The 26131-nt window shown below is 57.3% G+C and overlaps 8 protein-coding genes across 8 annotated transcripts; 5 read left to right on the forward strand and 3 right to left on the reverse strand.

Annotated features, from left to right (window-relative positions):
- Window positions 1-604: 604 nt before the first annotated feature.
- On the forward strand, window positions 605-1374 carry UV8b_05112 (uncharacterized protein; the record flags this gene model as incomplete). The annotated part of the gene is made up of 2 exons (XM_043142610.1): window positions 605-855; window positions 936-1374. 2 exons carry the CDS (start codon window positions 605-607, stop codon window positions 1372-1374), a joined length of 690 nt encoding a protein of 229 aa, XP_042998544.1.
- Window positions 1375-1933: 559 nt separating this feature from the next.
- Window positions 1934-4964, reverse strand: UV8b_05113 (uncharacterized protein; the record flags this gene model as incomplete). The annotated part of the gene is made up of 2 exons (XM_043142611.1): window positions 1934-4733; window positions 4819-4964. The coding sequence occupies 2 exons, from the start codon at window positions 4962-4964 to the stop codon at window positions 1934-1936; spliced, it is 2946 nt and encodes a 981-aa protein (XP_042998545.1).
- A 251-nt stretch (window positions 4965-5215) lies between these two features.
- Window positions 5216-5580, forward strand: UV8b_05114 (uncharacterized protein; the record flags this gene model as incomplete). Its single annotated transcript, XM_043142612.1, has 2 exons — window positions 5216-5354; window positions 5423-5580. The coding sequence occupies 2 exons, from the start codon at window positions 5216-5218 to the stop codon at window positions 5578-5580; spliced, it is 297 nt and encodes a 98-aa protein (XP_042998546.1).
- Window positions 5581-5895: 315 nt separating this feature from the next.
- On the forward strand, window positions 5896-7289 carry UV8b_05115 (uncharacterized protein; the record flags this gene model as incomplete). Its single annotated transcript, XM_043142613.1, has 2 exons — window positions 5896-5973; window positions 6099-7289. The coding sequence occupies 2 exons, from the start codon at window positions 5896-5898 to the stop codon at window positions 7287-7289; spliced, it is 1269 nt and encodes a 422-aa protein (XP_042998547.1).
- A 764-nt stretch (window positions 7290-8053) lies between these two features.
- UV8b_05116 (uncharacterized protein) lies at window positions 8054-9364 on the reverse strand (the record flags this gene model as incomplete). Its single annotated transcript, XM_043142614.1, has 1 exon — window positions 8054-9364. The coding sequence occupies one exon, from the start codon at window positions 9362-9364 to the stop codon at window positions 8054-8056; it is 1311 nt and encodes a 436-aa protein (XP_042998548.1).
- A 2613-nt stretch (window positions 9365-11977) lies between these two features.
- On the forward strand, window positions 11978-12299 carry UV8b_05117 (uncharacterized protein; the record flags this gene model as incomplete). Its single annotated transcript, XM_043142615.1, has 2 exons — window positions 11978-12196; window positions 12273-12299. The coding sequence occupies 2 exons, from the start codon at window positions 11978-11980 to the stop codon at window positions 12297-12299; spliced, it is 246 nt and encodes an 81-aa protein (XP_042998549.1).
- A 6531-nt stretch (window positions 12300-18830) lies between these two features.
- UV8b_05118 (uncharacterized protein) lies at window positions 18831-20636 on the reverse strand (the record flags this gene model as incomplete). The annotated part of the gene is made up of 3 exons (XM_043142616.1): window positions 18831-19976; window positions 20050-20269; window positions 20344-20636. The coding sequence occupies 3 exons, from the start codon at window positions 20634-20636 to the stop codon at window positions 18831-18833; spliced, it is 1659 nt and encodes a 552-aa protein (XP_042998550.1).
- Window positions 20637-23317: 2681 nt separating this feature from the next.
- Window positions 23318-24364, forward strand: UV8b_05119 (uncharacterized protein; the record flags this gene model as incomplete). The annotated part of the gene is made up of 1 exon (XM_043142617.1): window positions 23318-24364. One exon carries the CDS (start codon window positions 23318-23320, stop codon window positions 24362-24364), a length of 1047 nt encoding a protein of 348 aa, XP_042998551.1.
- Between the last annotated feature and the right edge of the window lie 1767 nt (window positions 24365-26131).

The following is a 26131-nucleotide window of genomic DNA, read 5'->3' on the forward strand; positions in this document are numbered from 1 at the left end:
GGAACCTTCCCCGGCCAAGGCAAACAAAGAAAGACTCTACACCTACAGGCTACCTACCATGCTAGTACTGTCGACTTTTCCGGGCACGCTACCCAAAACGGACCACCGCGTACCCACTACCCAAGGGCTCCGTACCGCATCGTCGTGCGCATCTCGCCTCCTTTCCCCCATCTCGTGCACGATCCTCGTCCTTGAAAGTTCCCCCTTTGCCTTCTCCGTCTCCTCCCTCACACGCACGCGCTTGTCGCAAGATCCCGTCATTCATCCACGTCCTGCGGCCGAGTTTCAGGGACAAGAGCCGGTCACGTCTCGCATGACCCTTTTCGGGGGGGTGTGGGGGAAACATTTACCTCGAACGGATTTCCGAACCCTGCTGCCACTGACTTGCTTGACCTGCCTCTGCCTCGCCCTTGTTCAGTAGCTGCCGGTTGACGACCGACGCGTTGTACGCAGCGCCTCGTGCGATTTCCCCTCTCTCGCCTTCCTCAGCGCATAACCGTTCGTTTCCTCTGCGTCTTTTCTTCTTCTTCTTCCTTCTTTTTTTTTTTTTTTTGGGCCGGTGGGAAAAAAAAAACACAAAAAAAAAACACCAGCTGCACTGGAAATGCCTCGGAGACGAAAGCCGCCTCGTGCTGGCGCCCTGACGGAGCTGCAACCCCTCAAGCTCGCCACGCAGATCGCAACGCTCCAAGCCCTGTACTATGTGACGGCCAGTGTGCTCTTGCTCTTCACGGCACTCGTCGCGGGCACGGGGTTCGGCCTAGACATGGTCCTCGGATGGGACGGCGTGCGCGGCGACACCACCCACGGCTGGCTGCTGTCCTTTATCTGGCTCGTGGACGGGGGTCTCTTCATGTATGTCCCTCTCCTTCTTCCCTCTCCCTCCTTCGGCCGGCGCAGTCGCTAACAAGGCCCTTTGGCGCACTCGAAAAAAGGGCCGTGGCCATTGTCGTGCTCATCGCGAGAAGCAAGCTGGTCGTCGATTTCGCCCTCACCATCCACCTGCTCCACCTCGTCGCCACGACGCTGTACACGCGGTCGCTGCCCCGACACTCGCTGTGGTGGATGACCATGGCCGGCTCGGCCGCCCTCTCCGTTGGCCTCGGCGTGTGGGGGTGTCAGCACCGCGAGCTGCAGTCCGTCTTCTTTGGCGGCGGGAGGATCCTCGGCGCTGGGGCTGCTGCCGCGCCAACCAATAGCCAGATTTCGGCGGAAGAGGGCCAAGCGGGAATCGCTGGCGACGGAGATGATGATGATGATGGTGGTGGTGGTGGCGGCGACGACGACGCTGGCTACATGAGGGGTCGCGCAAGGGGCCGCGGCAAAGACGGCGCGGGGGAGTACGAGATGGTGGAGATGAAGCAGGCGCCGTGAAATCTACCGGCCTCTCTGCCCGTCGGGCGGCCTCGGGCCTGGGGCCTGGGGCCTGGGGAAGGGGCAGACGGCCAGCATCGTCGTCGTCCCTTTGCGTGGCATGTTTTGTTGCAATCTTGGAATAGCGTGCATTGCTCGGCGTTTGTGGCTTCTACACACTAATATACCACTTTGTCATGATTCGAAAAGAAGCCGAGGGGCCGCCAACGACGCATCGTCATGGGAATTCCTCGCTTACCCGCGCGTCCCAGATTGCTCCATTCATCGGTTTGGGGAAGGCGAAGGGGAAGGGGGGGCTCCAACCACCCGCAACACGCTCTACTTGAGACAAAGATATAACAAGACAAGACAAGACAAGACAGCCCTGCTGCAGCGAACCGTATCCGTCCCCCGGTCCACTCCGGCCAAGAGGCTGTTTTGCAGCGCGCGCGCGCGCAAGGGCGCTCCAGCTCCTCGAACCGGCGCAAGATGACCAGTCCGCTGCTGCTGCTGCTTCTTCTTCTCCTTGGACTTCTCCTTCGTCTCATGGCCATCGCATATCGCACCGCACAAGGGGCCGTCACGCCCCCGCCACGACGGCCAGGCTGTCGTAGATGGCCCGCTTCACCTCGTACAATGTGTTCCGCTTCCCGCCCCCCGGCAGTCCCACGCTTTCCACCTCGATCCTCCCCTCGGCAGTCTTGCGGACCGACACGGACCCGTCGATGACGAGGACGCCCTCGCCCCGGAACTCGGCTCCGTGGCCGGCTGCCTGCATGGCGCGGCGCAGATCCGCCAGCCGCAGGTCGCCCACGTGCAGGGGCTGCGCGGCCGTCCTGGCCGCCGAGACGAGGTTCGCGGGCATCACGTCCAGCACGGGGACTGCGCCCCTGCACGACGCGAGGGCGCTCGAGGCCACGGCCACGGCCACGGCTGCCGACGCTTGCGGCGCGGGACGCTCGTGGGCCGCGCCCGCGGCATCCCCGTCCTTGTCGTCGCTCGCCGCGGCGGTGGCGGCAGCGCCAGCGCCAGCCTCTTCTGGAGCCGTGGCGAGCAGTTGCCCGCTCACAGTCACCACGCTCAGGCCTCGGACGTTTTGCCATTTGAGCTTCTTGACGAGCGCGTCCGCCAGCTTGACCACCCAGGCGTTGGTGTCCACGCTGGCGTCTACCCGGACACCCACTGCGGGCGTAAACACGTCGACGGCCTTGTCGCCTTCCAGGCCGAGAGCCGCCCGGCAGTCTTCGGCGAGGCTGCTCGTCTCTTCCTGGTTGCCGCCGACAAGAATGAGCTTGCGGGGCTGGATCAGAGGTATCAGCATGTCCAAGCTTCGGCGGTCGTGCAGGCCGCTGAAGTCGATGAACCCGATGCGAAGATGCACCTGCACCGTTTCAACCCTGTATACCAGCTTGGATGGGCCCGCAGGCTCTTCGGGCTCCGCGTCTTCCACGTCGTCCAGGTCGTCGGGAACGAAGCCGTCTACGTTGAAGCCGGTGGTGGTGCCGTCGGCGTCGTCGCCGCTGTTGCCGTTGCCGGCTTGGCTGCGCTTGTTGGCCCCCGCGACGTTCTTGGCAACTTGGTCCCATTTGCGCTTCTTGCCTAGCTTGTCGTCTTCGGCCGTCATGTTGGCGCCGTCCACGTTGTCTTCGTCCTTCTCCTCCGCCCTGAGAAAGTCCTCTGGCCGGATCAGCTCGCCAAAGTCGTCATTCCTTCTGCGACGGATGGCCACGGGGAAACATCTCTCCCGGCCCTTTTTACCCCGAGAGTCGAAATCGTAGACGCCTTTCCGCTTGATCAGCACGTTGATTCCCAAGTCTTCGTCCTTGAGCATGATGTTTTTTCGGCTTGCCTGCCCCATGGTGGCCGACACCGTCAGAGCCTTGCCTTGCTGTTGGCCGTCGTCGTCTTCCGAGTCCGACGATGATTCTGAAGAGGCGTCATCGACGACCTCAGCCGGTCCTTCGAGCGAACCGGAAACACCGGTCTGCTGAGTCGCCTGCAGCTGTCTATGCGTGGCAAGCCACTGCTGATACACGGCAAGCTCCTCGCCTTCCAGCGCTTGCCTGGAGGCTTCGCGGATCTCCAAGTCTCGCCCGCCTGCGTTGACCAGCTCGACACTGTCGCCACTGCTAGTGGTGGCCTGCTCTACCGACACTCCGTCTTTCCTCTCTTTCCACCACTCCCACAGAGTCCTCGCTACCGAGGGCGTTTTAGCGTTGGACAATGTGGGACGATCTGTCAGGATGACCAGATTGTTGCTGTCCTTGGCCAGGCCCCTCAGAGCATCTTTGGAGAAGCCCCATTCCAGACTGGTGTCGCTGGCTAGGATGACTCGTCCTCCTGCCGCGGCGCTTCCACCCCCGCTGCCTCCTTGGCTCAGGAGCCTGGCAATCTGCGCTTTTCGTTCCAGCAGCCGTAGATACTTGAAATCAAAAGGGCCGCCTTCCTTCCTTTCCCCTGCTCCGTTCACCTTGCGCTGGCCCTCGGCAAATGCCTCGAACTCGTGGACGATACTGCCGTCCATCCACTCGAGCATACTTCGGGCATACCGCATGGTGCTTGCCATGTTTCGGCCTGCGAGATATAGTTTTGTCGACTTGAAAATGCCCTCGGTCGAGGCGGCATCGGCTCTCCAAGCGTGTTCGAGGAAGTAGGACAGCTCCAAGACTCTGGCGCTTGAGTCTATCGGGATGAGAACAGTGCCGCCCTTGGTGACGCATGTCTTGATCATCTCGAGCAATTGTTCGTCTCGCTTGATCTTGCCGCCTGCCTGGGCGGTTTTTTGGGCTCCGCGGCTGCTGCAGATGAGTGCGGTCGGTTTTCGAAGGTGCTCGATGACCTCTGCGCCACCGCCCCCGGCGCCGCCGAGCCAAGCGGCGCCGGCAAACACGTTTTCCCTGGCCTGGTTCCAGTCGACTGCATAGACGATGGACTCGAGACCGTGTTGGATGTGCCATATGGTGCCGCCGAGGGTGTGTCCGGAATTGTACGCGGTGATTGTCAGTCCGTTCAAGGGCGGTGAGAAGGGCGATGGTAAAGGCTGGTGCGGTTGGGAGTACTTGAGAGGCTGGATGAGGGAAAAGTACCGGGCAATCTCATCGGGGGTGGGAGACTGCAGCAGCAGATTCTGCGCCGTAGCCGCAGTCTGAGCATAGACGTAGGCGGTTTCTGATAGAGAGCTTTGGCGGATGGTGGTGGACGCGGCTGGTGTTGACGAATACATGTCTTGTGTCAAGGATCGGCCGAGATCAATGACGGGCCGCGTCGCGTAGGCCGGAATTCGAGTAAACAGCGGAAAGTTTTTGCAGCAGTGAACGTAGGCAGCTATATGGGACACGGTCGCGTGTGTGAGGAGGATCAAGGATAACGTAGGCACCTGTCTAGGCGACGGAGGGCATAGCAAGGTCAGTCAGGCGACTCTGGCACGCACGCACGCGCATTTGCATTTGCATGGGCGCAACTCACTTGTCAAGCTCCTCCAGCTTTCCAACGTCGAAACTCTCGTCCCAGCCGAGGCCGACCAGGATCTTGACACCGCCGTCGAGCTCCAAGAGCGACTGCGAGGCATTCGACTCGGACAGCGCGCCCTGGAGCGGGCAGAACGTGAACATGGTGGTCGTGGGCTCGTGGGCTCGTGGGCTCGGGGCACAGCGACGGTGCAAAGGGGAAACCTAGCAGACGATTGCTAGCATGATCGATCCCTTCTGCCGACGCGGTGGAGAAGGCCAAACTGGTTCGCAAACAGTGGCGCTTGGGGGGTTTGACGGGAACGATTCCGATTCCGATGCCGATGTCGCTGCCGCTGTCGATGTTGATGCCAATTTCAATGCCAATTTCAATGTCAATGTCAATGTCAATGTCAATGTCGATGCCGCTTGAGGGGCGATCACAGCGAACGCAGATGCTGGTCGAGGAAGTTTTGCGCCATCTTGTCTTGTCGGGCAACACCAAGACCAGCAGACCGGACCGGCCCAACGATATCGCGGCCCACGGCCTACCAGGTACCAGGAACCTACTTGTACCCACTAGGAGGTATGTACCTGTAGGTACCTCCTGGTCACTGCTACAGGTTGCGACTGCCTCAAGACGGCAACTGGTCTCCGATCCAACAACATGGAAACCTTCAAGTTCCCGGAATATCCAGATGGGCGCCACTGTCGGTATCAAAGCGACGTTCTGATGCTGATGCCCCCGGCATTATCTGACAGAAAACTCCTTCTTCGCTGACACCAGAGCTAGAGCTGAAGCTCAACAACCCCCGCCCTTGGCACCGCTCGGCAAGGGCGTGCGGAGAACGGAGGACCAAGGAAGGATTCGCACAATTCAGCGGTCGTGCGGGTTTTGTCGATGCCCAAGTTGTTGTATTTTGCATTTCAAGCGACGAGCAGGCCATCGACGGCTCCTTCACTCCAAACGCTCCACCTTGCTGGCCAAAAAGAAATGAAATAAAATTAAACACACACTCGCCCGTCGTTGGAAGGGACACGACCAACGAACCCGCTTCCTCCTCCATCACCACTCTCGGCCGACGCAAGTGCCGCTATGGGCTGCATAACAAAGCCCGTCATCATCAGCGGCGCCGGGGTTGTCGGGCTCACCCTCGCCCACGGCCTCAAAAAGGTACAAACCCCCCCTTTCGTTCCATGGCCTCACCGGGCACACCCACAACATGGGGTGATTTTCCTCGGTACCTCGCGAGCCTCGGCTTTCACTAACACCCGCCTTGCAACCCCCTCCTGCTCTAGGCCAATATTCCGTTCAAGGTTTACGAACGCGACGACAATGTCGACGCTCGCGGCCACGGATGGGCCATCACGATCCACTGGGCCCTGCCGTTCCTCGTCCAGCTTGTCGACGACGAGACCGTCGAGGCCATTGAGCAGGCCCAAGTCGACCCCGAAGTCGGCCGCAACGACAGCGGCAACTTCGTCTTCCTCAACCTAGAAACCCTGGACCCCAAGTTTCGCATCCCTCCCAGCACGCGCCGCCGCGTCAACCGCGAGAAGCTGCGCAAGGCGCTCGTCCGAGGCGTCGCAGACGGCGTCCACTGGGGTAAGCGGCTGAGCAACGTCGAGCTGCTCGACGTTGACGTTGCTCAGGGGGAGGGGGAGGGGGAGGGGGAGGGGGACGCTGGCGTTCGAGCCACGTTTGCAGACGGATCCTCGGAAGAGGGCAGCCTGGTCGTCGGGGCCGAGGGAACCAACTCGCAGACAAGAAAGCTCCTTCTGCCGGACAGCCATGGGAACCATCAGCTGCCGGTGCGCTTCATCGGCGCCGCGGTCGACATGACGCCGGAGCAGGTCCAGCCGTTGCGGGACATTGACCCGCTCCTCTTCCAGGGCTGCCACCCCGTCACGGGTCAGTACCTCTGGGTGTCCATGATGGAGACGCCCGAGGCCAACGGCACCCTGGGGACCGGCAGCGAGCGGTACCGCGTGCAAATCATCATGTCGTGGATGGCCAAGAGCGACGCCGACCAGGTCCCGCCCTCGGGCGCCGAGCGCATCGCCGAGATGAAACGCCGCGCGGCCGGGTTCCACCCCCTTCTGCGCCGCGCCGTCGAGAGCCTCCCGGACTCGGCCGCCGTCCTCCACGTCACCATCCAGGACTGGCCGTGCCTCGAGTGGGACAACCGCCGAGGGCGCGTGACGCTCGCAGGAGACGCGGCCCACGCCATGACCATGTACAGAGGCGAGGCCGCCAACCACGGCATGCTCGACGCCTACCGGCTCGTCGAGCGCCTGGAAAGGGTGCACGCCGGGCAGACCACGCTCAAGGCCGCCGTCGACGAGTACGAAGCCGAGATGAGGCGCCGCACCGGCGGTCCAGACGGCGCCGTCATGCTCAGCAGGCAGGCTTGCCTCGACGCCCACGATTTCCACGGACTGAACGAGAGCTCGGCAGTGCTGCGGAGACGGGCCATCACGGGCGAATAAAGGGAACCATCACGGCCCCGTCTTTTGTTGCTTGCGGTGCGGCATGGGGAAAAGGAAGGAGACTCGGCCTTTTTTTTTTCCTTTGCTGTCGAACCCCGTCTCTATACCCGGTCTCTGCACATGGTCAAATCCCTTGGCGGTTGCCAAACCTGCACGGCTGATCCCTGCTGACCCTGAATCAATCCGTCACTCCCCGCGGGTGCGTTTCCGAGCAGGCTCACTGGCGGGTTGACTGGCAAACGCATCATATCATGGTCATGGTCATGGTATATATATGTATATATATCTATATACAGCACGAGCCCACCTTTTGCAAAGGTGACGGCTCGCTGAAAGAGTCATTGTGTCGACACGCCCGTCCCTCCATCCCATCATGCAACAACAACAACAAGAAGAAGAAGAAGAAGTAGACAGCAACAACGCCTCAAAACTCCAGTCCTGGGGCCGTCCCCCATGTTTGCAAAAATCGTAAAAACCGCGGCTTACAGACAGCATGCCCATCCTCCCAGACACGGTATTGCCAGCGTCAGCGCTATGAAAAGTCCATAAACATGTATAGCTCCTAAGAGGAACAGCACCACAAACCAGCGCGCACCCCTCCTCTCCCCGCGGGGCCCTCTCTGTCTCAATGCAACCGATTCTATAATAAGGAGGAAAAAAGAAAATGAAAAGGCAAGATAAAAGAAAAGAAAGAAAAAAAGCGGGAAAAGTCATCAAGTTTAAAAAAAGGTCGAGAAATGGCCAAGATGCTGCTTTCGGCATACTCAGAGACAGAATTTGCGGTCGAGCATCCTCAAGGCTCGTGCGTCTTCACTAACGCCACACTTGTCCAGCAAGATGCCATTGGCTTTGGGACTCCCATTGCCGCTTGCCGTGCTTTCCTGCTTGATCTTGGGCGAAGAGCTGGTAGGATGCAGCAAAGCACATAGGCTGGACCTGCCAACATTGACCACGGCCTTGTCATGGGCCGCTTTGGGCGGGCTGACGCTGTGCTCTCGCGTGGGAGGCGTCAGGGCCTGGTGTGGAATAGGAGGAGCGGCAACCGAGTTGAGTGCTGGAAGAGGCCCGTGTGCCGCTGGACGTTCCTTGTAGCCGGGAGGATCCGAGAGTCGGGGCGGAGACAGGCCTGGTTGGTTCGGCGGCGGCAGTGAGCCAGGCTTGGAGTGTTGCAGAGGGGGCAGGGAAGGCCGGTCGTACGACGGAGGTTGTGATGACGGAGAGTGGGTGTAGTGGCCGTGAGAGTAGGCCGAGTGATGCGGCCCGTGGTGGTGGGCAACGTGCGGGGGGGGAAGCGCGGCGGCATGTCCTGGCGGGTACGGCGCCGGGTTGTATGGAGCGTACGGGGGGGTGGCGGCAGGCGACGGCGGCCAGCCGTATCCGGTCTGGCTGTAGTGCATGAAGGCCGCCTGCTGCTGCTGCTGCTGCTGCTGCTGATGATGATGACCGTGGGCGTGGGCGTGGCCGTGGGCGTGGTGGGCAATCAGGTACGGTTGCTGCATCGGCGCGCGGGTGAGGGCTGGGGTTTGGTTGCTGTCGCCCATGCTCGACTCGGGATACATTCCCTTGGGCGGTACGATTGCTCGGAGGGTCGGGTCGGAGCTGGGCTGCGGCAGCTCCGGCTGTCCGGGTTGCGGGCGAGAGTAGTAGGAGATGAGGTGAAGATGTTGGCCGGTCGACGTCGTGATGCTAAAGGACTGCTTCATGAGACCGTCGGCCTTGTATCGATAGCCTTCGGGCTCGCCGTCGTCGTGATCCTCGTCGCTCCCGCGCCCCGAGTCCGGAGTCTTGCCGGACCCTCGTCGTCCGTTCCCAAACCCGCCCCCTCTCTTGCCCTCCATCTCGCGGTAGGTGAGGAAGCTGCCGGACACGCGGCTGGCGCTCCAGGACTTGCCGTCGGTCCATCTCCTCATCCCAGCCTCCCTCTCGTCCCACACAAAGACGGATCCCGAGCGGATCGACTGCCTCTCCTTTTCCGAAAGTCGTCGCTGCACTCGGGGGAGGAGCCCCAGACGGCACGCCTCAAAGAGCTTGATGGCGTCGCTGGGCGTACGCACGTGGCCGTGGTACGTCTCCATCTTGTCTAAGCTTATGGTCTCCGTTGTGAAGGTTTTTTTGCCGTCCCTGCTTTCGCAGGACGTCCGCGAGTGGGCAAGTAGAGATAGGGTGGCCGTAAAGCACCGGGTGGTAAATCCGAGGAGCCTCGGGACCCAAGGAAGGCCACTGAAGGGGATCAAACCCAGTGAGCGCCTGAGCCCAAGTCGACGTTGAAGGGCTCTCAAGGGAGACCAAGAGACAAGGTTGCCGCTAAACAAGCATATTAGTGTTGGGATAACCATAGGCCAGCACCGCGACTGGCAAAAAAGAAGGCAACTTTGAGACAACGGGGGAATGCAAGCAAAATCTCTCATGACCATGCTACTGAAGAAGGCAGGCTGCCATTTTTCTTCTGCTCTCCCCGTCACCACTTTTTTTTTTTTTTTTTTTTTTTTTTTTTTTTTTTTTTTTTCCCTTTCTTTCGCTCGTGAAACCAAGAACAAGAAAAAAACAATTGCAGTCGCTCAAAAAGTCTTGATCGGTGCTTAGGGAATAAATGAAATGCAGGGGCACCCCTTTGAGCATCGACACACGCAGGCCCACTCGGTCAGATGTTCTCTTTGTGATCGGGAGGGAGCATGCCGCTTGGCAGCACGTTTATCAGGGTGTCTTTTGACCGGCACGATTCATCAGCACCAATGAGGAGCTCTTGTGACGGGACTTGGGCTTCCACAGCAGCATCTTCTCCAGCTTCTTGTGCCCCGGTTGGCCACCAGCCCAACGACCAAGGTGGTATTAGGGTAATATAGGCGGAAGCCTACCACAGTATGGTTGCGTTGCATTTTTCTGCTGATTGCGCTGGCGATGCCGGGAGCGGGAAAACGCACGGGTTGGTCACTGACCAAAAACATCCAAGCGACGTCCTGCGAGGACGAGGAAGCCACGGTTCTCGCGCGGTGCAGCGTCCCTGCGGACACCATGTCCAAGCGAAGGGTCCTTTTCCGTGATGACAACTCGGCTCCGAAAGACAAGACGGTCGGGCGGTGATGTGAGCAGCGCAAAAGATTGACCACAGGTCAAAGCCACCATCGAGCGGGCGCATGAACAGGTGCGAAATCAAGCCTTGATGCGCCACAGCAAGAAACCTACCTCTTGCAAGAATGAACAAAAATGAACAAAATTGAGAAGCAAATTGGCGGCAGGGCAGGCAGAGACGATGCAGGACCGGATAATGACAAGATGGAGGGTTCGTCGACGAAGAGTCGGCTGCCGTATGCTGGGCCGTATGCTGGGCCGTATGCTGGGCCGTATGTTGGCGACTTGGGATATATGAGGCGATGGCGCTGGTGACGGGTGGTGAAGCAGGGGATCGAGCGAGCGAGGCGAGAGGGCGATGCGAGGTGGACGGAAAGCCGCAAGTCGAAGGGGGGGGGTTGAAAACCGAGCTGATGAATTTTGGTCGAGAAAGGGCCGGAGCTTCTTTCACGACCGTCCGCGACAATGACAAGGCGCACAACGCACGGGAGAATGGACCATGCGGACCATGCGTGGACGAAGCGAAGGGGAGGAGTTGAAGGAGAAATAAGGTTGGGGGCAAGGTGCCGTGCGTGCCAGTACCATGACGAGCAGGGGCCCAATGTTGTCCAGTTGACTTGTTGTCTGGAAGCTCTGATTCTCTGGATATCCCAACTGGAAAAGTCGGCGCCGTAGAGCCGAGAAGGGAGGGTGGGATGACTAGGGTGCGTCGCCATTTCGAGCGTCGTGGCGGCACGGAGGGGGTGCGGGGATGGATAGGCGCGAAACAAACGGAAGGCGGGTCCCTCACTTTGCAGGTAGGTAAGGTACCTACCTACCTAAGGCAGGTAGTTGAGGTTATCTGGGCAAGTACGGAGAACCCCGGCATGCCTGGGCCCTGCCTGCCTTCCTCCTAAGACTCCTAATACTCCTAATGTAGCAGGTACCAGCCCGACCGACGCGTGCTGCTGGATGGTTGTGCCATCCATCATCATCCATGGCGCCATGGCAGCGAGGCAGCGAGGCGTGCGTTGGGCCAGTCCGACTTTGTCGAGCCTGGCAGGATCCGTTTGGGCCCTGGCCGGCCTGGCCTTTGTGGAATTGCGAATGGAGTAGGTGTACGGAGTAGAGCATGGGGCCTTTCTTCCCTGGCAGTTGACCTGATGGTCAAATACTAGTGCGAATGACTATTCCTGGTCTTGTGGAGAGCGTCTGGTGCTTTGCTGCGATTTCAACTGCCCCACAGCTGCTCAGTACCAGGTAGGTAGGTTGTTGCTACCGGGATAAACTCCCGTCGGCATGTACCTAATGTACGGCCGGGCACTCGCTAGCAGGTGGCCGGGCAGGCAACGAGGTACGTTGGTCGCTCCCTCTGAGTAGGTAGCAGGTACGCGTCAAGGCTTTGATCCCGCGGACGGTTGCTGCCAGAGTGCGGGCCAGTTTCCCACATAACCATGTACCATGTACATACAGTCAACGCATGGCTGGGCGCGCCATGACTCAAGGGACGCGCTGAAATTAAGGCGCTGAAAATAGGACGGGCAGACCACCATTACGCCGGGGCGCTGACGCACCTCCAGACTTCCGCCAGCACAAGTCTCATGCCCGGAATCTATTTCCATTCCCACACGGCTTGGACCATGTTGACGGTGGTTTTCGCCCGAGATCAAAAAAAACGCGAAGCCAAGAGGGTCAAGGAACAAGCCGAGGGATTGATTGAGGCTAATAAGAGTGCTGGCAACCCCTGGGTCGACAACCCGCGGCACATTGCGTCTTGGGTCCATCCTCGGCGGCGATTGTTTGATCTTGCTTGTGAAACCCCCCTCCCTTCCGCGGCCCCAATTCCCGAGTCATTGCGAGTAAGTCCCTGGGCAGATTGCGATTTGGGCGGTCTGCTGGCCGCAGTACCTGGACGATACATGCTAACCATGCAAGAGCATGACTACAAGTTTTGGCAACTGATGCGGAGAGATGGGGTAATCAGTCCTAAGCTTATTTCGACTGTTGCTATTCGCAGCTGAGTGACCGAGGGCCAAAAAGAAAAAAAAAGGAAAAAAAAAAAAAAAAAGAAAAGGTTGCACCCTGAGCCGGGCGTTTCCCACCATCATCCCACCCCCCCCCCCCCCCCCACCCCCTTCCCTTTCCCCTTCCCACCCGGGCGAGGGGCGCGTGAATAGCACCTTGCGTGTTCCAGCAAGCCTCATCGTTTGGGGTTGCCTTCTGGGTAAATCGGCATCTCGGTGGGGGCCCAGGGAAGGAAGGACTTGGTGGCGCAGCAACGGCAGGTTACAGGCTGCAGGCTGCAGGCTCCGAGCCGCTCCAGTAGCCCCAAAGTCAATCGACTCGACTCTCGCCCGTCCGCCATTTTGCTGCCAGTTGGCGTCTAACTCTGGGGAGTCGTTCGTTTAATCCGTAGCGAAAAATGAGCCGGCCAGGCTGGCTGGCCGCTGGGGGTGGGGTTGGGGGACGGTGCCACCCCCTTCCTTTCCACCCCGTCTGGCAGTGGGTACCGGGTACGCCGTTCGGTTCGTGTTGGTCGGCGGCACCCTTGACGATCCCACACATGTGCGGAGCCCTCTTACTAACTCGTCTATCCGCACTGACGCGGACGTAATTGATAAACAGCCGAGGGAAAAAAAAAATAAGCCCCAGAAGCCCAGCCAGATCAAGGTTGCCCGCTGACAGTTAAGCTTAAGGCGGCACCTTATTCCCCCGGGAAATTGGGAAAGGGGGGGGGGGGGGGGGGGGGGGGCGCCTGCCTCAGCTGCAATTGATCTTTTGCAACCCCACCCGCCAGCTTCTATAAGTGCTCGCTCGGTGCCACAAACAGTCTCGGTAAAGAAGACATGGAGTCACTCCTTACGTACCACGCAACCGGTACGTGGCGCCATGTATTTCGCCGTCGCTAGTATTGACTAAGGTATTGACCGTATCTTGCCCGCCAGCGGCTCCTTGGTGGTCTGACAACGGGCTGCGGGGACGCTGGCTGCAACGACTCAACGGACGGGTTTCAAGGAGCTTTGCTCTGAGCAGCTGGTCGACGTCACGGTGATTTCATATTTCGATTCACGAACCCCTCGCACCCGCTCGCGACGAGTAGAGTCTGCACCTCAACCGGAAAAAATCGTCAGCTACCTCCTGGTGATGCGCGATGCGCCGCCGCGTTTTGAACCATGCCACCCTAATATCGCCAAACGCCGCGTTTTTTGATGAAATGAAAATTTCAGCGAGGCCCCTCCCGGCTAAAATCAGTCAGTCCTGCCGGGGCCATGACCCCTGGCAGCCAGGGAAGGCGGTGGAGCAGCGTTACGTAAGGGCACATAGCTCGCCCATGCCGTCGTCGTCGTGACTAGCCACTTGCCACTTGCCATGGCTGGCACTGGCAGTGGACAGCCCCTGCAGCCGAGAATTCCAATCCTCAGACAGTGGACACCCTGGAACTTGGCGAATTCGGCGGCATTGGCAAACTCTATCAATTGCCGCGATAGCGCATTGATCCGTTCCAAGAGCCAAAAAAAATAAAAAATAAAAAATAAAAAAGCAAATGGCCAGGCGACTGCAAAAATCTCTGTCCCGAGGCTCGACTCCCTTGCCGGCTGCTGCTGCGCTGTTGCCCCGCTTCGAGTTCGAGTTCGAGTTCGAGTTGAGGTCGAGCTCGAAGCTCGCACAGATGAATAGGATAAATAGATTTATTTGCAGGCTGCGTCAAAATGTCAGATGCTGCGTACGGCGTGCGTGCCACGCAGAAGCATACCAGGTTATTATAATATTCCCCCCCAGGGGCCGTATCGTGGTGCATGCTTGGACTGCAGACTAAGACGCCACAAAGTCTGCAGTGCTTGAAAGTTGATTCATCTCGGCACCAACGTAAAGCACCCAAGTACCTGGCGCGTACGGAGTAGTGCATTCATTCTCCGTGCTCCGTACTGCGCAAGGTACCCGGTACCCTGGGAATCTGACCACGGTCATGCTGGTCATGCCTGTCCCTCCGTCCTCTCTGCAGCTTGCAGACTGAGATGCATCTGTGCATCGACGACGTTGCATCCATGGCCCCACTCGCTACCCGCCAGACGAGACACAGCAGTCCTCGTCCTGGGTGCCGTTATACCCGCTGCGAGGGACGGCACGGCAAAGGGACAAGATCAATTGACAGCTTTGCGCAGGTTCAAGGAGTTCCCGCCAAGCATGCACGGCGTATTAGGCAGGCGGTGCGGTTGGAGTAAAGGCCCAACCAAGCAGTTGAGGCGAGCGCACCGTGCCGTCGCCGGGTTGCCGTCGCCTGGTTGCCGTCGTCCGCTCAAAACTCAGGCAGCTGCGGAGCCCTCGTTACTTTGGCATGGAATACAAAAGCTTCCCAGCGATCCACTGCTGCGTACGTGTGCAGATCGTTGCTTTATCACGACGATCCTGTTAGACTTAATAATAATGTTGACTCTTTTTATGCAGGGATCGCGCCGTGTCTCCCATCCGCACTGCGTCCGTCCTGACCAATTCATTCACTCACTGCCGCACCCCTTCCTGCCCTCCTCGCTCTCTCCTCTTTCCTTCCCTCCCTCCTTCCCCTCCGAGGAGTCAAACTCCTTCCCTCCTTCCTCCCACTTCCCTTGGCCGGCCAGGGCGCCTGAGCGTGCTCCACACGCAAAAAGCCTTGGTTCCACAACAAAAGACTTTGCCAATGTTGCGTTTGCGCACTCCGCAGTACGTGACTCGGTGCCCAATCCAATATCATATAGATGCCCTCTCCAGCGTTCCGTGACCCGTTTCGCTCCCTGCGACTGTCAACGGGCTTTTCTCAGTACCAGTGTCCCAAGGAATGGCACGAGTGCAATGGCAAAAAAGTCTACTGCGAGAATGGCGCATGACAAGACAGTCTGGGACGGGACGGGACGGGACGTGACGCGACTTGACTTGACTTGACTTGACTTGACTTGACGTGGCTGACGACGTGACGTGACTTTGTGGTTCGCACCTTCCTTTACCCAGATGCTGACATCAGACCGGCAGCGACCCAGCAGCTACGGCATCGACGACATCGACGGCATCGACGACGAGGAACAAAAAAAAGTAGCCCGTGGCTGCAAAACAACCAACCAACCCCTTCCCCCTCCCCCCCCCCCCAAACCCACGCCGAGGCAAAACCTCGTACAGCCCCGGCGAGCGATGACGTTGGGAGGCATGCCGAGCCGGCTGCGGCGGCATCTCGCCTGTCACACTGCATAATACATATACTCGCGAGTCCGCAGCCCGCAGCCCACAGCCCGCACCGTTGCAGCAGCCACCGACCAAACCGACATCAGAGTCAGGGGCGGCGCAACCATGACAACGGCATGTCAGCGTAGGTACCTAGGTACCTAAGATTTCCCCGCAGCCAAGGAGTTCTCATCCATCAAGTACATGGGTAGGTACCAGGCTACAAGGTAGATGCGTGCTGGAACCTACCAAAACAGGTAGGTACTCTACCTTACCCAAGGGTCAACTTGCTTCAAGCAAGTTCATAGGGCTTCTACAAGCTTGAGGCCTTGGCACTGACAAAGGCATTATACGAGACGGCTGACAAAGGCATTATACGAGACGGCAGACACAGAGGCAGACAAGGCGCCGGCGGGATAATCATGTAATTACGGAGTACGGTGATGTCGGAAGAAAAAACAATTCTCTTTGGGTGGTGGCGTGGTGATTAAGTCCGAGGGAGAGAGAAGTGAAGGCGACCAGCAGGGCGCATCAATGACCAGTGACCATGACCAAATGACCAGCGACCAATGACCAATGACTAATGACCAATGCTCGAGGAGGCGAGGGGGGTGTGGTCTGATGGAAAGAAACATGCCCTTTCTAACCGACAAGCACGCTGCGAGCGGGAAGCTCGGCGCTGGCCCCAGCCCTTATCCGCTGTAACTCGGGCTTTTAAGCATGAATTTAAGCGTTGCAAGCCACTAGGCTTGGCACGAGAGGCGCCACCGAAATCACTCCCAGCCAGAGCCTAGCACGGTGCCTGTGAAACCAGGCGTGCAGGTGACGGGCAGGAGGCAGTGGCAGGCAGGTGGCTGTGCGGACATGGCAAGGGCTCAACGGTCTTTTTCTCTCCTTGCCCTCCCTCTTTCGCCATCTCTGGCCCCCAGTTCCAGAGCCCCGAGTCCCGTCCACCTACTACTACTGGACTGGACGCCTTGATGAGCCAGTCCTCTGCGCGTCAACAGGATGGGGCTGGACTTTGACGACTTGGTGTCGAGTCGCAGGACGTGGCATGCATGGGCCTCGGGAGCAATCAGAGCCACCAAAGCAACCCCCCCCCCTTCCTCCCCCCCAACCACCCCCTAGCAGTTAAGCAGTCCGATAAAGATTGAAGCGGGGGGGGCGATGAAAAAGCTTGGCGCTGCCGAGATGCCGTCTGAACCGACTTGGCGGCTTGGTGGCTTGGTGGCTTGGCGGGCTGGAGGGGTACCGGCGTACCAGAACGAGTCTGCGGCGACCTCGTAGGGCGTGGCGCTGGGGATTGGTGGTACATGCGGACTCCGGAGTAACAACATGCTGCTTGGGGCGGTCGCGCGACACGGGATCAAAGAGGAATGCCCCGGCGGCGAGCCCCGCTTGTTTCAACCGACCGCGATACTTGATTGTAAAGCCGTTGCAATCGGTGTCGACGGCCCCAAAGTACAAGTAAAAAATAAAAAAAAAATAAAAAAAAAAGGGAAAAAGAAAAAGAAAAGAGAAGCACCCGTGGCAGCCCCCAGCCTGCAACATACTCCCGCGCGCGTTATCCCGTGCATTAACCGCGCGTCTTTTCTCCCGCAGATCCCCCGGCCCCAACGAGGTGGCTGCTCCCTCGGTCAGAAACGGCTGGGCAGTTTTTCTTTGAATAAGGGGGAGGGGGAGTGTGTTGTGCTGTTGCCGATGCATCCGTCTGGTTGCGCCCCGGGGGTGGGGTGGGGGGGGGGGAGGGGCCGCTGGCCAATGGCCTGCGCCAGGGCCGTTCCCCAGATTGCAGCGGCCATGAAATGACGTGTCGCAGCGTTTCGAAAGAAAGAAAGAAAGAAAGAAAGAGGGGAATGTGCAGTAGAAGCAAGCCTGTCACGTCTTTTTCTTCTTGCCAGTTTTGCAGGGGAAAAAAGGGAAAAATTGCTCTCCGCCGAGACTTGTTGCGGCATCAGGGTCGTCCGCCTGGCGCCCCCTGCCCAGGCACGTACTGTAACCAGGCACTGAGCGAGCACTGACGGTAATTGATTGATGCTTTAGGTACACGTCGCGACATGACGGGCTGCCGTGGATGATTGGCTGCGGCCATCTTGGCCCTAATTGTAGCAAATCAACGGCCTGGTAGCGTCTGGTCTGCTCTGGCTCGTCCAGTCAGCAGCTAACAGGTACCAACTTATACCTACATGTACCTAGGTACCTACCTACCTTACCTAAGGTACCTAGGTAACCTTGTGTTGCTCGAGATGATGATGCCCCCTCCAACGAGCACGCTCCACCGGCCAGAGCTTTGCTCCCAAAAGAAAGCTCGAGGCGAACAGCGGCCAGGCAAAGCCCGCGCAATGCCTATTTTCGCCCAACACAGCGAGAGCGGCTTGCTTGCCCACGGCACGGCACGGCACGGCACGGCACGGCACGGCACGGCACGACACTGCTGCTCACGAGCCGGCGCGGAACACGCCCCGTTCGGCTGGACGGGTGTAGGGGCAGAGCTGAGATGGATGGATGAATGGATGAATGGATGCGCTGGGCGCCCAACGGCGCAGCAGGATGGGCGGGAAATAAAAGGAACAGCGAGGCAAGCGCAGCAAGCGCAGCAAGCGGCATCGACACGCTGCGGCCAGGTAGGACATGCTTGCATACATACGTGCTGTCGCGTCCCCCATCCTCGCAAGGCGGCTCGGAATATAGACCCCAGGCCTCTCTTTGCAGCCTCAACATGGCCTTGCCATCACGTACGCTTGTTACACACGCAGGTGCGCGCGTCACCAGCTTCTGCAATGGTCGCATGCGATCCCCGACGAATGCGACCATCCCCATCCCCGCTCGCCTGGACCTTTTCTCCATCCATCTCTTGTGCCTTGCGTTGTTGCACAGCTCACGGCGATGCCGCAAGAGAGAGAGAGAGAGAGAGAGAGAGAGAGCAAATGAGGCGAGCGACCAAATGCCCAACCGGTCCGGTCGTCCATTCGGAAGCTCTACCGCTCCCCCAGTCAAACCTTACAACTAGTCCCTCCGTAGTAGCCGAGAGTGACGATGCAGGTTCCATCCCAGTTCCCATCCCAACACGGCCGGTCCCGTGGTCCGCCGTAAACTGCATGTATCGTACAAAACCATCGCGTTTACGGCAGGAACGACCTGTCCCGTTCCAATATGGCATCCCTGCCGTGTGCCATGAGCTTCGGCAAGACTCTCGGGGCCTCACGATTCTCGGCCCGCCCGCCTCTCTCGCCTGGATGACGGTTCAAAGCCACCATGCACCCGGGTTGAGCCGGAGGGGGGGTTGCAATCGAGCAGTCATGATTAGCAGTCGCAACGCTGATAGTGACGCGGAAATGCCACCACATCGCGGATATTGGCAACCCCCGTCAAGTAGCTTAGGAGACGATCGAAGCCCATGCCAAAGCCTCCGTGCGGTGGACATCCCCATCGCCTCAGATCTAGATACCAGCCCATGCCGCTGCTTCTGTCTTGCTTGTTGCGAGGCACCTCTAATCCGTGTAACCGCATATTCTTCTCCAGCTCGGGCAAGCGATTCTCGCGCATGGAACCTCCGGCGAGCTCTCCAAGGTCCGGGACCAAAAGGTCAAAGCAATCGACAGTCTCTCCCTGTGGCGGGCAAGTTGCGGAGCGCAGCATGTAAAAGGCTTTGATCTCGCGAGGATACTGCGTGACGAATACCGGAACGTGGGCATCAGCAGCCGCGTCGTAGCCCACCTCCCTGGCCAGGTATTTCTCGTGCTCCGACTGAAGGCTGGATCCCCACAGAGGTTTGTGCTCAAACTGTTCAGACACCAGCTGAAGACGCTCAATGGCCTCGGTGTAGCTTATTCTCGGCCATCTCCTGGCGGAAGCAAGACCACGCCATCGCCTCTGCAGTTCGTCTGCTGCGACCAGGTCAGCAAAGGCCAGTTTTTCAGCCGGATCCCGAGAGTCGGCTCTGTTTCGCTCAAGCTCGTTGGCTGCGTGGAGCTCTTTCAGGCCTCGCACCAGCTTCATGAGCATCTTTTGAATGAGATCCATGACCTCATCCATGTCCTTTACAAAGCTCATTTCGGCTTCAAGCATGTAGAACTCACTCAGGTGCCGAGACGTGTCGCTTTTCTCAGCTCTAAAGGTGGGGGAGAGGGTCCAGACATTTCCAAGCGACTGGGCTAATGCTTCGAGATGAAGCTGCGTCGAGACAGTGAGGTATTTAGCGTGTCTGAAGAATTCGGCGCCGGAGCCGACCTTGACCGTGAAGGCTTCTCCTGCCCCTTCGCAATCAGAGGACGTGATGATTGGGGGATGCGTCTGCTGAAATTTTTCCCCCGAGAAGAAGTTGCCAAGCACAGAAGCAGCCTCGGATCGTAGGCGCAACAGGGTTGAATTGAGCGGTGTTCGGCAACGCAAGTGCGAAATGTGCCGCAAGCTCTCTGGCGTCTGATATTTGTTCTGGATTGGATATGTCTGTGGACGCACGCAGAAAGGGTCAGTCCGTGTCCGCATCACCAAGAGTCAATGTCCATCAGAGTCTACTTACTTGAGGGTCAGAGGCCCCAAGAATTTCAACCTCGTCAACCTGCAGCTCATGCGTCGTTTGAGAGGCGTCAACGTCTTGTCCCACACCAGCAAGCTCAGGTGTGGCCTGGTTCTGGCGGGAGAGGTCTTCTGAGGCAAGAAATGTCTTTGTGCTGGACAATTTCCTGTCGCCTGTGTTGCACCACGTTCCCGTCAAACGAACGGCAGCGCCGGGTCGCATACTTGACAGGAGTCAGCAAGAGTCGGCGCCGTGGATGAGGGATGAGGGATGAGGGATGAGGAATGCAGCACCTACTCTGCCGCGAGAGCCTTGCCGACGACAGCCTGTATAGGACGCATGTTTGTTCCGTCTGCAATGTCCACAAAGCGAACCTCGGAGCTCTTGCGTACAGATCGAATCCACCCACATACTCGGACGTTTGGAACATTGGTTTCGGGCAACCATCTCTTGAGGTCGGCTATGGTTTTTATAGACGGCTGCGACCTCCCATCAGCAACTCTGGCAGAGTAGCACCTTTTGCGCCAGTTGGAGGCAAAACAGGCTCGGTAATGGCTTGGCGTTGAAGATGTGAGAGTCGGCCTCGCCATGTTCGCATTTGGCCTGTAGAGGACGGACTGGCCGTAGGCTGAGCGGGACAGCCCAATCTCTCGTCTTTGCCCTCTGTGTTGCGTCGTGCCTTGTGATGTCGATGTTTTCAATGCCACTTTGTGTTTGAGTCGGAGGTCGCGCGACACAATAGACGGGACAGCAACATGTAGAGAAGCATTACAACATTGAAAACGGATTCTGGTTCTGAAGGGGGAAGGGTGGAGCTGGGATCCAGAACGCGAACCAATTAAATTGTCGGCATAACCTACCAGCAGCACCAGTTACTGTAGGTTCCTGAGCGAACAGTACGGACAGAGTACAGCACAGGTCCCAACGACGCATTTCAGTTACAATCCATGGGTATGTACTTGGCCTCTCGCGACGCTACTTCAGGACTGTAGGTCCTTATGGTCACTCCACGGAGCCGTACGGATACGGACAATGGGTGGTATGAAAGTGTTACATATAGCCTTCTGGGCATGAAAAAGACGCCAGCAACTTTACACGTAGATAACTGGCATGTAGACAGGCCTAGCCTCTGAACTTGGGCGCAGCATGCAGGCATAATGTTAGGTACAGACCAGGTAGGTATCTAAGATAATAGGTACGGTAGGTACCTAAGGTAGAGTGTCCCATGAACTACGGGACTGTCACATGACCTTACCTATATAGGCGCTCCACCATCACATATCCTAGCTTAGCTCCATCAACTCTGCGCCTCGAATGACTTAGGTACCTTTCGAGTAAAGGTTCCTCCCGTACGGAGTACGGAGTGCCGACTGCAGGAATTGTCTGTAGGGTAATGAACGATAGGAAGGTACCTAATAAAAGATACCTGGCTACAAGGCAGTTACAAGATCTGCTCATAAAAAAAAACAAAAAAACAAATTGCCTTGCAAACTTTTTATTATTAGCCATTTAATCTGCAATATATATAAATATATATATATATGTATATTTATTTATTTATTTATTTATTTATTTATTTATTTATTTATTTATTTATTTATTTATTTATTTATTTATTTATTTATTTATTTATTTATTTATTTATTGTTTAAATTCAAGTGGACTTGATTTATCTCGTAGTATTATCCGACGGCTTCACCCATACAGACTGAAAACTTGCATGTGCCAATCAATGTATAAGTCAAGTTCCCTTAGTCGCGACCCAAGTTCCTTGCCAACTTTTTTGATCAGCAGATGCAGAATCGGTTCGGTTCGTTCCTTCCCATTAGGGACGCCTCGATCCCGCTCGCCTGCCTGTCCGTCTATTTGCTGTTCATTTCGACCTCGTGAATCAGTGTAATTTCAAAACCCCAGTTGTTTTGTTTCACTTCTCGTCCATATTGTCACGTCACGCTTGCGGTGCAGACTGGACTCTTCCTGGCGGCTGCGAGAGTCTCGACAAGTCCTTGTGCCTCGTGGCCAGGCAACTTATGTACCATCCCGGGGTGCCCGCTTCCTGGCTTCGTCTTTCCTCTTCCCACGAGTTCAGACCTGTCTCAGATCATTGCTCGAGTCGGTCACCGTCTCGCCTTCGCACTAAACGCTAGTCTGCTGATTATGGCAATTCCTGGTCGCCCTTTCGGCGCCGAACTTGCATACAAACGGACGGATCGAAATGTCTCCACGTACCCGCACCGCAACCTCTGCAGCCGTGCGTGGCTGGCGGACCCTTGGTGCTAGCCACCCTGTCGGTCAAAGGCAAGGAGGACGTACCACAGATCGGACTGGCAGCCTCGCCGCAGCTCACTGATCTCAGCAAAGCCTCCAGTTGGGGCCTGGGCATCGCGCCTTGCCTTGCCTCTGGGTGCTCCCATTCTGCTGGCTTGCATGTCCTGTTTGCGATCTGGACGCCGCTTTACCAGAAAAGCAAAGGGCGAAATGACGCTGTTCTCCTTGGGGGTTCATGACCTTGGATCCCCTGGGCTCTGTCTAGGATCCCGAGTCCCGAGTCCCGAGTCCCGAGTCCTGACTCTCCTGACTCCTGACTCCCAAGCCCCTTGGGAGGATTTATTTTTTATTTTGTTTATGGCACAGAGCTCTCCCACACTATCAAGCACGCAACCCCTCGCCGTCCCGCCAGTTCTGGACTGGACTTGGACGGAAGTTGGGTGACCTCTCGCCCGCTCCTTGTGCATGTTTGTTCAAGTCTTGTATGCGAGACACGACGCCCCCCCCCCCCCCCCCCCCACCTTTTTGAAGTTGAAACCGGGCACAGCAGGCGACAACATTGATGGTGGTTTAAGAAGTAGCGGGAGCCCACACATGACGCTGTTCATCGTTGTATGCCCCTGAAACTATATTGTATCTCAGTTCTCGCCACGCCTCCTGTCTTCCTCGCCTGGCCTGTAGATGAATGGACTCGGCGAGAGGTGATTCAGATCCTGGATATCCCGTTGCACAGGGTTGCCGAAAGCTCTCTCATTGCAATCAGAATACGTACAAGTCTAACGGGTCTGGAGCATGAATGCCCAGTGTGCGGTCGCCGCGAACAAGGCACTCGAGGAATAGGATATATATATATATATATATCAAGCATCGCGGTTCGTTCATCACAACTGTCGTTAGACTCGGATCGTCATACCTTTTCACCTCATTCCGCACATGGCTGGCTTTCCCGCCTCCCAACTCTCGTACCAATTTTACCGACCGGGACGATACTTGGGCTTCTGCCATGGCTCCAGGACCAAAGTCTAGCCGGGTGAAGCCCTCCGAGGTGGCGGCTGATACGAAGAGGAACTTTATTCCTATGGTCGCAGCCAACTATGGCGAGATGTTCCCCCCTTATTCCGTCCTCTACAGACAGCCTACAACGCAGCTGGGGATCCAGCGACGGAGCTTGAGCACACGACCTCCCATTTTCCGTGTAGAAGCAGGAGACCCTGTCATGATTGCAATATCCTGTGCTGCTGCTGACAGCCAAGCCAGTGAAGCCACAGGTGGGCCGCGAGTCAGGATCCCCTTCATCTGCGCCGCCAACGAGCGTCGGCCAGGAGGTGATTGGGAAACAGGCTGCTCTGGCTATGAGGAGAAGCTTTGCCGCAGGAGCAACCTCTCGGCGACGCTTAGTTCACCCTGGCCCAACACGCAAGTCATTTCCAACTATCCCATACCATCGACTGGGGGTATCTTGTCTGATGCCGTAGTTGTCTGTCGTGGACCGCATGACGAGTACGAGAGACTTGAAAAATGGCAAGACTTGCCTGTTGTATCCGTGCCGCCCACGCGATGGCCGAAGCTAAAGGAGAACGGGACCATGTACTCGTTCGCTGACGAGCGCGACATGATGAAGGACAAGATTCGCGGCGCCCTCAGAATCTGCCTGTACAACAACTACGACAGAGTCGTGGTCGGAGACTTTGGCCTGGGCAACAGCTGCCGCAACCCACCTCGGGAGGTGGCGGAAATCTGGCGGGATATATTCCTTTTCGACCCTGACCTCCGCGGGCAATTCGCGTACGTTGTGTTTGCCTTTGAGGACGCTTCGCAAAGCACGACACGCTCCATACGGGACGAGATGGCAAGGAAGGACAAGAGGCGAGACGGCGCTACATGGAGTTTACGGATGCATCACGCGGCATCTACGACAACAGGGCGAGGGTTGGCCCCGACTGCCCCAACGGACATGGTTATCTTCCAGGCTGTCTTGGAACCTTTAGAGATTGAGCGAGTACTCAGAGCACCTGACCCCCGTTACGGACTAGATATGATTACAAGCTAGGAGCGTCAGCAACCACATCACTGCTGCGGAAGAAGCAGTATGAAATAAAACAAAAAAGAGGACAAGAAAAAAAATTGGAGACGTAATGTCTACGGAGGGTACTTCCATTTAGCAGTAATACAGTGTCGGAGTATTGACTCATGTGAGCTTTCGGAAAGCTCCTTGTTCACTGGGCTTACTCTCTTTTTATCCTTGCACCCCTTTTTCGTCCTGGCCATGACTAAATAAGGAAAGAAAAGAAAAAAAAAATCCCTCGGGTCAAATGATTTGGAACCATCAGTCAAGTCTACGCGTTCTACGAAGTAGGGAGTTGGTATATGTTGGCTGACGAATCCATCATGACGAATCCAGAAGACAACTGAGGCGTGCTAAACTAGCCGTGTGTTGCGCGCCGACTTGGCTTTCGGCCATTTACTCTGCGTTTATGAGCTGGAGGTTCGTCGTTTTCTCAAAATTCGTCATCCGACCTCCCATTTCCGCATCAAACATCATCTTGATTCAAACCTTGGGCCCCGGAGAATGCTTTCTGTCGTGCAGCAAGCCAGGACGAGACATGTCATTCCCACCTGAGCCGAGCCATATGAGGAAACCGTTTCGGACTATTATATGGGTTGGTCCTGTGTCGGCGGAGGTTGCCGCACAAATTGATGGATCCGATGGATAGCTCGGACTATATGGTGGGCCAGCTGGGCGAACAAGAAGATATGATGACTGTGCAACTTATTAGTCGAGCAGCCAAACCAAGCCAAGCCGGCTCTACCTGCCATAGTTGGAAGCTTGGCACATTATCAGGGAAGCCCGCACAGCCAAGTACGAGAAACCGAGGGTACTTGATGCCCAATCGTTGCAAAGGTGTCCATGCCATGAGAGACGGCGTCGGCTGGTCTTGGGATGACTGCAAGGTGATTTGAGTCGTCGCCAGGGGGGTCCCGCGGAAGCTAGTCTCACAGGAGCCGCCGCTCTTACATATTACCCTTGACGTTGGGGCCGGTTCTAATGTGAGCTGAGACACTGCACCACACGGTGGCACGCACACATACACGCACGCACACCCACCTGGAGTGGCCTCACTGGGCTTGAATTTTTTTGATCCAGCTCAATGCCACACTGCCGAACCAGGAGACGGCAACCCGTCGTCGAGCGATGGATCTTGCCAATCTTGGCCTCTGTTTTGATGCGTGGCGAGCCGTGCGTGTGGGTGGGAGAAGATGGAATTGGGCAAGCAAACACACGTCTGCGCTGCCGAGCGAGCGAGCGAGCCAACAGGCAGGCAGGCAGGCAGGAGGACTGATGAGCATCTCTTGCAACAAGCACCGATACCTACCTTGGCAGCCCTTTCGCCGTGGCTTTGGACGGGGCGGATGGCCGCCGAGGGTGGTGCGTCAGCGAGCCGATGCAAAGCAAATATATGCACGTTTTCGGGACCAAATGTCTACTAATGCAGTATACCGTCGTTTCTTTTGCCTCGACCATCCTCTTGTCTGTCTTGTCTGTCTTTTCCCGTCTTTTCCCGTCTTTTGGCTTTGTTGGTCCTGTCACTCTGCCGAGTCCTGATCCGTGACCCAGGCAGCATCACATCACATCACATCACATTACATTACATTACATCAACACGGCAGTGACGGTCCCAAACGCGGCCAAGTTCCAAGCAGCCGGAAAGGCAGATTCGCCGTCTGCCCCAGGACGGTGATGTACGGGTTCTGCTTTTTCCCTGGCCAGCCGTTGCCGCCTCCCCCGTCACGGGTCACATGTCTGTCTGTCTGTCTG

The sequence above is a fragment of the Ustilaginoidea virens genome, chromosome 4, assembly GCF_000687475.1.
Source record: "Ustilaginoidea virens chromosome 4, complete sequence".
NCBI lineage: Eukaryota > Fungi > Ascomycota > Sordariomycetes > Hypocreales > Clavicipitaceae > Ustilaginoidea > Ustilaginoidea virens.